This window comes from Argentina silus (assembly GCF_951799395.1).
Source record: "Argentina silus genome assembly, chromosome: 3".
NCBI lineage: Eukaryota > Metazoa > Chordata > Actinopteri > Argentiniformes > Argentinidae > Argentina > Argentina silus.
Genome location: NC_139657.1, coordinates 5,217,383 through 5,229,420, shown reverse-complemented (window position 1 = coordinate 5,229,420; position 12,038 = coordinate 5,217,383). Strand labels below are relative to the sequence as shown.

Here is a 12,038-nt window from a genome sequence, read left to right as displayed (position 1 = left end):
CAGACCAGTCTGGCATTCAACAAATAAACAAGAACTTGAAATACCATAAAATCTAGCTAGACCAATCAACAGCATACTCTCAAAAACGACGGGGGCGGTTCGGTTTGGCTGAGGGATGATCCAATTGCCAGTTAATCCATTTTGCGGCAAGGGTTTAATGAGGAGGAATGCCAGACTGATGCTGTGGCCAAATCTCATGTCTTTCCTTGATTTTGCACGTCCTCAACCCTTCTCAATGCCCACTGGAGAAGGTCTGAGTACATTGTACATTCCCCTCCAATGCATTTTCAGAAGGAACCAAGGACATGAGGAATCAAGGAAAGACTTGAAATTCTGCACACAAGTAAAAGAGAACAGTTAGTCACACAGCAGGCTGGTTCCATCAACTTGTACCACACCACTTCCCATCTTTCCCATCCAAACAGCAGAGGGTGCACATAACGCTAAGCAAGTAAGGACAGTTAACGAGGGGCAAGCAGCTAAAAGGCTAAAAAATAGTTGATATTGAAATACAGACGATGTCATACTAACAGACTTTCGTTTCTATGTAAAACTAGACTTTTGATTGCAAATATTGCTAGCACTAGGCAAAATTAGGCTGATAGCACAGCCCTTTTCACAATTCCTGACTAAAATGAATACTGTAAACATTTTGTCTTTGCATCATATTAACCATGTATATGTACAGTCCCTGGACATGAGTCAGATTGCCATTTATAAATAATTTTTCCTTACTCTAAACACAACGTTTTGCAGTTATTCTATATATAGGTTTTCTGACCATACCTATGTCCCTCCTAAACCCTTTCAATGACAGAGAACCATGACCACTAAATCAAGGCAATCTGCATCAAACCTTAACAGGACAAAGGACTTACCGAAAAGGCAACTGATTGGCAAAGTACAAATAAAAACAGAACAGACATTTATTGTGCCAGAATCTACTGTACATAGTCAGAAACATAATGTAGTGTACCATGTAATCCTCAGATACTGAAATTACAGCAGCATGTAGTGAATCATACAAAAATGCTAAATGGAATGCTTTGGTCAGTAATACTGATTTGTACCATAGGAGGGGAGGGGAGAGGAGGAGGAGAGGAGGAGAGGAGGGGAGGGAGGGGAGGGGGAATGCAGTCCAGTCTTATTAACATAATAAACAACCCAAAATGCACTGTAGAATGAGTGAAGGAGAAGAGGTATTATATTACCATAGGAATAAATTGGTATATGGCAAAAGTACCTACTTTGGTCTACCTGAATTTCCCTTACAGGTAACCACATAAAAGTCAAGTCATCTCATTTAAGAGCACTTTTTTTGGGAGTCTCTTAAATGTGTTTCCAACGTCTCCATCTTATGTGTGTGTTTATAAAGAAGGCCCCTCTGTGTGCCTTCACGCTTTGTGTGTGTGTGTGTGTGTCATATACATATATATATATATATATATATATATATACACACACACAATATATATATATATATATATATATATATATATATATATATATATATATATATATATTTAAAAGTGTTAATAGAAGAAGGTGCGTGGTCAAACAGTGCTTTTGGTGGGCAGCTCCGTGCTGTTGTGCCGCGTCTTCCTCGACGTGCCATCGTCCCGTGGCCGGGCCTTCTGCAGGTTGGACATGGCAGCGGTGCGCTCGATGTCGATGAAGGCGTAGAGCTCGGTGCGGCGCGTGGGGGTGGTGGGCGGCAATGGCGAGGTGGGGGTGCGGGGCGTGTGGGGGTTGCTGGTATCCGAGGAGCCCTTGCTGGCCGCGGCGCCAGAGGAGGTGCTGTTGTCCATCTCCACCTCGATGTAGTTGAGCTGCCTCGGCGGCTCGGGGCCGAGCGGCTGCGGCCGGCGGAAGTCGAAGTTAAAGACCGAGGGGCCCTCCGCGCGGCGGCAGGCCGTTTCGGGCCGGCGGGCGCTGAGCGGCATCGTCACATTCTCCGTGTTGACGTAGTTGTGCGAGGGCTCCAGTGCTGCCGACAGGGGATGGGCCGAGAGTGGGTGGGAGTAGGAGTGATGGAGGAGGCTGTGGTGGTGGTGGTTGTAGCCGTTGAGGGAGGGCGTCTTGAGGCCACCACGCCCACCGTTGTTCTCCTCCTCCGAGCTGAGCTTGCGGGCCTCCCAGACGGGCGGCAGAGCCGGGAGGTTCTCATAGTCTAGCAGAGCCGTCCTCCGCTGGGCAGAGTTGTTGACATTCTGAGTGTCGGGGGTGAGGGGGGGCGGGCGTTGGCGGCGGGGGGCAGTCAACGGGGCAGCGTTTGAGGAGGAGGAGGAGGAGCCGTTGGAGTGTGTGTGGGGCGTTTGGCCCTGGGGCAGGGCCTCCGTGGCACAGGGTGTGTCCGTAAGGCCGTTGGTCTCTCCAGGCTCACCGTCCTCCGCCCCGTCTTCATCTCCTTCTTCTCCATCCCCAATCTGCTGCTTACCCTTGGCCATGAGCTGCTTCTGCACGGGGGTTGGGCCCAGCACGAAGCGCACCCCCTGGGGCTCCAGCACTACCTGGGGCTCAGGCTGGGGAGCCTGGGGCAGAGGCTCAATTGGGGCCCGTGGGGGTGGGGGTGTGGGGGGACACTGGGGCGAGCCGGGGCTGTCCAGAGGGCTCGGGGCAGCCAGGGGGCTGGGCTGGTCGTCCAGCAGGCCTGTAGTGTTCACATACGTGTGGACCTGAAAGCAAGGATGGAGAGATGGGGTCAACATCATGCAGTCCCCACTCTTTGACATGACATCAGATTAGAGTCCGTAAGTAGGAAAATGGATGTTCTCTGTTTGACATCCAAAATCCATGTTGCGTAGTCAAATGCATGGTCCTCTGTGGCTCAGCTGGGAGAGCATGGCGCTAACAATGCTTTTGATTCCTGCTGGGACCATATATACTGAAATGTATGCACTCACTGCAATGTAAGTCGCTTTGGATAAAAGCATCAGCTAAATGGCATATATAAATGGCATATATAAACACATCATTTCATGAGGAAGGTAGCAACAGAGAAACTGCAGAATGATAGAATAAACACCTTTACTGAGGTTACAAGACAACGTTGCCACCCAACCTTCAAAAAGTTATGTATTGGGGCATTAGAATGGCGGGAGGGCAGGCCATATACCATCGTTCTCTCTGATGCGTCACCATGCTTATAGATATATATATTTTTTTTTTTTTATTTATTTATATATGTGTGTAATTTAGTTGATCCAAAGCGACTTACATTGCAGTGAGTGCATACATTTTTCAGTATATATGGTCCCAGCGGGAAATCGAACCCACAACCTGAGCGTTGTTATCGCCATGCTCTACCAACTGAGCCACAGAGGACCATGCTTAGGCATGATGTCTTACCGCGTCGTCAGCCACTAGCAGGGGGTGAGTGGACTCCTCACCCACAGAGGGCAGTCGGGTGCTGGCCACAGACGGGTGGCGGGTGGAGGGGGCTTCACCCACAGATGGGATGCGGGTGATGCCGTTTGGGACCGTGGGGACAGAGTAGCCCTGAGCTGCACAGATGTAGGAGAACAGTGGCGGGTCAATCACTCATCTCTCACCAGTAGGCGTGTGTGGCTTGTGTGTGTGTGTGTGTGTATCAGTCATCTCTCAACAGTAGGCGTGTGTGTATGTGTGTGTATCAGTCATCTCTCAACAGTAGGCGTGTGTGTATGTGTGTGTATCAGTCATCTCTCAACAGTAGGCGTGTGTGGATTGCTTGTGTATGTGTGTGTATCAGTAGTCTCTCAACAGTAGGTGTGTGTGTATCACTCGTCTCTCAACAGTAGGTGTGTGTGTGTGCATCTCGTCTCTCAACAGTAGGTGTGTGCGGCGTGTGTGTGTGTGTGTGTGTGTATCAGTAGTCTCTCAACAGTAGGTGTGTGGCTTGTGTGTGCGCCTCTCTTGTCTCTCAACAGTAGGCGTGCGTGTGTGTGTGTGTATCAGTAGTCTCTCAACAGTAGGTGTGTGGCTTGTGTGTGTGCATCACTCGTACCTCACCAGTAGGTGTGTGTGTGTGTGCATCTCGTCTCTCAACAGTAGGCGTGTGTGTGTGTGTGTGTGTATCACTCGTCTCTCACCAGTAGGTAGGTGTGTGTGTGTGTGTGTGTATCACTCGTCTCTCACCAGTAGGTGTGTGTGTGTGTGTGTGTATCACTTGTCTCTCACCAGTAGGTGTGTGTGTGTGTGCATCTCGTCTCTCAACAGTAGGCGTGTGTGTGTGTGTGTGTGTGTGTGTATCACTTGTCTCTCACCAGTAGGTGTGTGTGTGTGTGTGTGTGTGTGTGTGTGTGTGTGTGTGCATGTGTGTGTATCACTCATCTCTCACCAGTAGGTGTGTGCGTGGCCTGGTGGTTGGGGTCCAGCACGGCCTCCTCCACCACACTGATGCTGTGGCTGTGCATCACCTCCTGCAGCATGTTGAAGATCTCCTCCGCACGCACGCACTTGAAGGCAAAGATCCCTGCACACAACAAACACAGTCAATATCAGTGCAATACAGTTTTGGGGGACTTTTAAACCTGTCCTGGTTGTTTGTATTCTTGTCTCCCTTTCTTCACCGATATGAGAGGGAATAGCTAGATAGGTGGAAAGATCAGGAGACAAGGATAAAGCACTCGGAAAGACTTTATAGAATATGTAGATGCCGCAAAAAAACACAAACTACAACTATGGCAGCACACCAGGGACAAACCACACATGGTCCTGTCACACAGCAAGAAAACACTGTACAAGGAGTAACACCACTATGATTTACTATTCCTTCTTCACACAACACTTCACAGACACTGGTATTTGCGGCAATGAATACTGTGCTGGCGGTCACAGTATTATGTCAACATTGCATGAGGTGGGGAAACACAGCAAGCCTGACTTACCGAAACCCAAGAACACACAGAAACCCTCCCAAACCCCCAGCTCTCGCCAACTCATCCTTTTGAAAGCATGGGGTCCAAAAATAATGGCAGACATTTGTGTCATGAGTGTGGCATCATCAACATTGGATTCATCTACAACAAAAATGGTCCATAAGACATTTCTGACCATGATGTCAGTCTCACCTGATTAAGAGACCAGCTAAGATCTATAGTGTTATAGATAGTGTTATAGGTGTTATATAAGTGTTATAGATAATGTTATATAGTGTCTCTGCATTGTTATATAGCCAGGTACTGTTTATTAGTCAATTGTTATAAATACAAAATAAAAAAAAGGGTTAATAAATGCTCCTACTAAAATATTCCTGGCCCACAAATGCAAATGAGCTTGACCGCCAATTCTGGTGCCACATGCGCATTGTGCAGGATGATCCGAGGCAAATAAACAGACAAATAAATGGTGCACTACTTCACCATTACTGGGTGGGACAGAAACCCTGCAGTGGGGGGGGGGGGGGGGGGGAGAGAGCCTCATTTACCCTGTCCGGTCTGGCAGCGGCGCCCACTCTCGAAGGAGAAGAGATTGGAGTCGTAGCCATAGCGGCGCAGGCACAGGTAGGGCCACCTGACGTCGTCGCGGCGATGGGTGTGGAGGACCAGCTCAGCGTCGGTCAGCTCCATAACACCAGAGCCCAGCTCGTTCCCATCATCGTCCACGTTTATCACCTGGCAACCACAGAACAATCACACTGAGTTATCACACTAACAATCACACCTCAAGGGGATTATATGGTTCCCGTTCATTTGTGGTCCTCTGTGGCTCAGTTGGTAGAGCATGGTGTTAACAACGCTTAGGTTGTGGGTTTGATTCCTGCTGGGACCATATATACTGAAATGTATGCACTCACTGCAATGTAAGTCGCTTTGGATAAAAGCGTCAGCTAAATGCCATATATTATTATCATTATCATATTAATTTGAGGTGTGCGGATTCTTGTTTCCAAGTACATGTGGTAAAATATATAACATGGAATATAGGCTCAGGTTAACATTAGACCACATTAAAAGTATGAAAATGTCAGAAAACATTGTTTTACTGTAACAAAAACCTTCAAATGGACATGCATTTGCATATGCTTACATCCTCATTCTCTGCCAGATAATACACCCCATTATAAGCGTCAATGCGAGTGTCTGTATTTATAATTGGATATGAAAATTAGAGCCATTATATCCACATATGTTTTAACAGACCAAGGCAAAGACCTACCTTGAATTTGCTTTGATGATTATCTGGGATTGACTCTTTCTCTGGACAGCTTAGACAGCTACCCATGGCTTCTTCAGAGCACCATCCGATTTCTGAAACATACAGGAATGGTGGGTGAAAGTTCAGCACGACATAGGCTGGGTGGGTTAAAACATCATGTGAATGCATTAGGCCAACAATGTATACATGAGAGATCATTCGGCACGGAGAGCGCTACTCACCTAGATCCAGCCACCAGTGTCCCTGGTTCCATCCTCAGTGGCTGCGGGACACTCATGCTGAAACTGCTCTGCCAACAGAAACGGTAGCTAGTAGGCCTGTACACAGAGAGGAATAGGTGACTAACAGTTATAGTCATATTTTACTATTAGATACTTTATCGGGCCAAAGTAAATAGGCTAATTGGCCGGTAATCTTGCTTGCTACTATATTAACGTAGCTAACAAGCGAGCATCCTATAAGATAGCGACTAACTATTATTTGTTTACGAATGAGTACACTTAGGGAGGTTAGCTGGACCGAGTAGTAGATGGCAACTAGCGAATTGGCGAGCGAAATGTAACTGTTAATCATATACCTACTAAACATAAGTATCCAACCAGCCAGCTACCTAACTAATCAAATGGTTAAATCAATTGCCAATATAGCTAGCTAATTACACTTCATCAGACGTGTTTTGTTAACTATGTAGCTAGCTAGCTAATTAGCCAGCTAGCTGTCCGCTGGCTGAATAAGCTAATTAGCTAGACAAGCTAGGTAGCTCCTTCATCTGATCAAATGATGACAAATAATAAATGCACGTTTATGTCTAAGAAAATACATTATTAAGATAGGTAAAACTTACGAGGCACTGAACATATAACGATAGTTTTTCCAAACTTTTCAGACGCAACCGATAGCAACTTGGCAATGTGCTATCGCTGGTGGTAGTTGGCTCTGAAGCAGCAAGCTGGCGTTAGCCAGTTAGCACGACCACCATCTTTCGTGCTAGAGCGCCAAAAAAACAATCACAACTTCTTTCAAAGGTGGCTACCATTCATGTTTACGAACAAAAAGGAACGAAAAGCGATATAAATGCAAGAATAATCCTTAATGTTTCAATGTAGAGGGAAAAAATCCAGTGAAATGTTTTTGTTCCCTTTGAAAAGCTAATTTACCTTGATCGCACCGTCTTTTAGTTAGCTCGCTAGCTAAATCACAGCAACTTGGCTCCGAGTTTGAGGCAAGAATCTCCAATGTGGTGAATATGAGACTCATTGCGCAGACGCGGGTATGAGGTTTTGGGAGCCTCTCCTATGAAGATAAATTAATGACATGTACTGTATGGTATGATTTGCACATGTAAAATATGAAATGCATCTGTATAATTAGTTTTGTAGTTGCAAAAAACATTAATTACACATGTAAAATATGAGTTGCACCTGTATATTCAGTTTTGTAGTTGAAAAAAACATTTGGAAGCATGTCACTCATTTTCAGAATAAATGCAACAACACTTGCAAGAACGTAACGTGATGTGTGAATAAATACAGAACTTGCACACATGTAACTTGATGTGTGAATACATTCAATAAGATTTGCAAGCATTCAACTAAATTTGAGAATGAATACAACTCATTTGCTAAATGTGTGACTTGTGATGGTGAATCTTCTGTGAATCAAAATTAAATCTGCTGCAGCTGATTTGACTTCAATGTGACGGTATTAAAAATATAATTAGCTTTGATGGACTGCCAACGCTTTATTATTAGTTGTAAGTGTGAGGTGGAGTTTATTTGTGTGCTTTTGACTGAACTTGTAACCCTATCTACAGTACTTCCAGTAGCATGTGGAAAATGCTATCTGGTGAAGGAGCTCCATATGAATGACAGGTTCCAAAATAGCTCCAAAAACCCATCCATCGACAGCACTGCTGATAAGTAGAATATATAAATATGGTTCAAAAATCCTGAACCAACTCTTTTATTGCCATTTCAATTTCAGGCTCTAAGGTAGAACAATATGAAAATTGTGCAGGGGGGTGAAAACCTTTCCACGGCACTAATATACTCAGGCACTCTGTCTGGCTCTCCAACATGAATGAACCACAATATCATATCTGTTTATTGTATCATATGAACATAGGTGGTGTGTGGGATATGACATGGGGTTGTGGAAAGTGTAAACACACATTTAGCTTTTTTGTCAGAGATGTTTATTCAGTGATTTACATCAGTAGATAGACAATGTCAAATACTTTGGCAATTAAGTTAAATACTTAAATTAATTAAATTTCTACCACTGGTGACAGGAGTCATTGATGCGCCTCATGCTCATGAACCTCATACCTCCCTGGCCCATGCCCATGCCCATCTCGTTGAAGTTCCTGTACTCCCCAGGCCTCATGTACATCATCCTGCCTCTGTAGTGGGGCTGCTCATACATGAGCCAGTGGCCATCCATCACGTTGCAGGACATACAGTTGGACATCTGGTAACGATCCATGATGGAGTCACAGTCGTCCATCATCTCGTGCATCTGACCTCCGAAGCTCTCCCTCTCGTAGATTCTCATCCTGAAGTTTCCTCTGTGCTGTAGTAGGAGGAAGAACACGTTTTATTGGGAATTGTACTGTACACTGGTAAAAGGTGCAATCCTTCATTTATTTAGGCTCACTACTCGTTTTGGTATAAAGTTGAGAGATGAGCCTGGGGAAATGTGACCTCTGTGAAAGTCATAGATAGAGCTCTGCATACAAGGACCAACAGTCTGTGATATTTAAATGATAGTTTTAAACATATATGTTTACAAACACATTGTTTACAAACAATTAAGTAAAACAACTATATATGTTTTGCTATGACCATATAAGAGAGTTTTACAAAGCTCATTAAGCATTTATAAGTCATATTGTTTGAGAATCAATGGATAGGCTATATATCATAAAATAAAATGACAATTAAACAGCAGATCAAATTCCAGGCTGTGCCTTTAAACGCTCAGGCCTTTGTGTTTATTATGAATTGTTATGTAGTAAATAAATCATATTCATTATTTGGGACTGGACGCAGGTATACACATTACAATAAGGCTGACCATAGGCGCAACAAGCAAATCTGAATTTTAAGGGGGAGAGATAAATAAATATATATATGGATACCACCTAACAGAATTTAGACTTGGTCAAAGGCTTACCATGGGGATGTGGCGGAAAGACCTGATACAATCGCTCATTCCCATCATGCTCATGTAGTCGGAGTACTCGCCCCTCCTCATGAAGTACTGGTTGCCCATGAAGTTGGTGCGGTCATAGACCATGAAGCAGCCGCTCTGCACCCTGCAGGAGTGGCAGCGGCTCAGGTAGGAAGACATGTCAGGGCAGTCACTGCTACACTCGTAGGAGCGACCCATGAAGTTCCTGTCCTCATAGAAGGTAATCTGAAAAGAAACAGGAATCATTTTGATTAATTATCCAAACATACAAAGCAAGAGGATACATCATGGGCCATTCTCAATCACACTGCTTGCGAAAGTCTCTCAGATCAGTACGATTGTATTCAACGCTTTGACCCAGGCTTTGGGCCGGACCCGTTTTGAAGCTGGCAAGTCCAGTTGTAAGGCACATCCATTTTCAGCACACATGCCACTGCCAGCTCCAGAACATGGGCTGAAAGCGGACAACCATTCTACATATCAGATTTGGGCCGATCAGATCAGCATCACTGACACTAGTCAAAAGTGACAAGTTGATGAGAATCATAATGTGAACATAACTGCCGTTGGACCAGAACATTTGAATGTAAATACAAAACCGGTTACCACAGAAGACGACAGAGAAGAACTTCCTCACTGTAGGGCCAACTTGTCTCTTTGAGCAAATGGGAACCATACAGGGAGGTAGGAAAATATTAAAAAAAAACATCAAATGTTCACTCCAAGTGTAGACTTTTAGCTATTATTTTTTGTATTACACAACTAGGTAGCTCCAATTCTCAGGTTGATGTGTAGGTTAGCTATCTAGTACAACTTGTAGTAGCTTAGCTAACATTAACTTAGTTTGTAATATGTAACCATAACCCTAACTAGAGATTTACCAGAATCAAACTAATACTAGTCTACCTGTGGAGCACAGATTTTCACCAGGTCTGGTCATCGGGACCGGCCTGGTTCACCGGTGGCACACAGATTTTCAAAAATATGTTTAGGGGCACAAGCGACTGAAAATTATGGAGCAAGTCACATATTGTAACATTTTCTGTCGACAAAACAGTCTGTCTTTGGGCAACTTTGCACAATGAGGCCTGTTTGATGGCTTAATGGGGCCCGTAAGTGAAACAATCTGTGAAAATCTAAACATATATACACATATAATAACATTTTACGTGGCTTACCTTGCCCATCATGTTCATGCCAGTGGAGGTCATTGTGGTTCAGTGTGTTGCTGCTGCTCTTAGTGAACTGACTTCATACCTGTGAAACCTTCCTTTTTATACCTGACAGCCAGAGGCCCCATTGTGCAAACCCCCTGACCCAGCAACATGGCATAGAAGCCCATTGAGCACTGAGGTTGGTCCTTGTTTCCAGGGACTGGCTCCCCTCAAAATACTTTACTTAGCATATTTCAATGTACCTTGTCAAAGAACCAGTGACATGTGGCCCTTTTTACCAGTGACTAACTGTGTCTATTGGGCCCAGGCCTTCAGTGGGCACCTCCCAAAATCCCCCACTTCAAACACAAAAGCCATGACAACAATGTATACAATGTTATTACTATTGTACCCTACACAATAGTGTATTATACAGAACACTAAACATTTGGAAATGTTTGATGTTAAACTATGCATAGAATTGGGCTATGACAACCATCCCCATTTTAAAGATTGCTTTTATAAGTAGCCAACCATGTGAATTACCTCCACTTCTTGAATAAATAAATGGATGATCTATAATAACTATTATATAAGCTATAATAACCCATTTGTAAATATAAACTTTGTGTCAAATGACTCGCAACACCTACATAACGTGCCTGTACGAGTGGTCTGGAGCAGTTGTACATTTTGTGCGGACCTACTAAGTAACATATTTGAATACAATTTTTTTTTTTTAAAAGCCTAAATGTTTGTGTTAATCAAACAAACAATTTACACACACATTTCTTTTGCTCAGGTTTGATAAATGAGGCCCAATATGCCTACACAATCAGTCAGTGCACGCTCTCATTCCCAGTCAAGTACAAAATTAACAATACAGCTATGGCTTACACTTCACCAGCTTTCATCGCAGGACACTTAATAGCCAGTGACCTTTTTGCCTAAGATCCTTAGGGGGTATAGCCTTTTCATCTATGGCCTTCGAAGGCCTAAGGGAATATAGCCTAATATAGAAGGGAGTATGGCAGTTTGGTCTCACACCTGAAGGAGTATAGGAGTTTGATTGAGAAATAAATCCTTTTGATCTGACAACTCTATTGACTGAGAACTGAGGATATCCTAAAATGGACACCATAGACAGCAACTCAAGGCTTATTGGATATGTAGGAGATTGAACCCTGGATCTCATAGATGTGCTCTACCACTGAGCTACATCCCCAACCTGGAGCTGTGGGGATTTTTGGAACACAAAGCCATAGCATGGTAGAGGACGCTGTTGACCCTCATATCTGTGCTGAGTCAGGACACTTGGAAGACTGTCTAGACACAGTCACAGATGCAAGCCAACACCCACTCCCTGGTGGTCTAGTGGTTAGGATTCGGCGCTCTCACCGCCGCGGCCCGGGTTCGATTCCCGGTCAGGGAACACGTTTTGTCGAGTCACAATCCTTGTCTGCTGGAGTCCGAGCACGAGACCATGTGAAACTAGCTACATCCCCAACCTTGAGCTACGGAGCCTTTCGGAACACAAAGCTCGGCACGCGTCCC

The 12,038-nt window shown here is 44.5% G+C and overlaps 2 protein-coding genes across 2 annotated transcripts; both read right to left on the bottom strand.

The window, feature by feature from the left end:
- Positions 1-1,536: 1,536 nt before the first annotated feature.
- frs2a (fibroblast growth factor receptor substrate 2a) lies at positions 1,537-7,364 on the bottom strand. Its single transcript, XM_083666398.1, has 8 exons — positions 7,296-7,364; positions 6,983-7,125; positions 6,360-6,455; positions 6,139-6,230; positions 5,408-5,594; positions 4,319-4,453; positions 3,349-3,503; positions 1,537-2,675 (listed from the first exon to the last, which is right to left on the bottom strand). The coding sequence occupies exons 4-8, from the start codon at positions 6,202-6,204 to the stop codon at positions 1,554-1,556; spliced, it is 1,665 nt and encodes a 554-aa protein (XP_083522524.1). The 5' UTR covers positions 6,205-6,230; positions 6,360-6,455; positions 6,983-7,125; positions 7,296-7,364; the 3' UTR covers positions 1,537-1,553.
- Positions 7,365-8,412: 1,048 nt separating this feature from the next.
- On the bottom strand, positions 8,413-10,541 carry LOC310801630 (gamma-crystallin M2-like; the record flags this gene model as incomplete). Its single annotated transcript, XM_083665697.1, has 3 exons — positions 8,413-8,709; positions 9,313-9,555; positions 10,509-10,541. 3 exons carry the CDS (start codon positions 10,539-10,541, stop codon positions 8,413-8,415), a joined length of 573 nt encoding a protein of 190 aa, XP_083521823.1.
- Between the last annotated feature and the right edge of the window lie 1,497 nt (positions 10,542-12,038).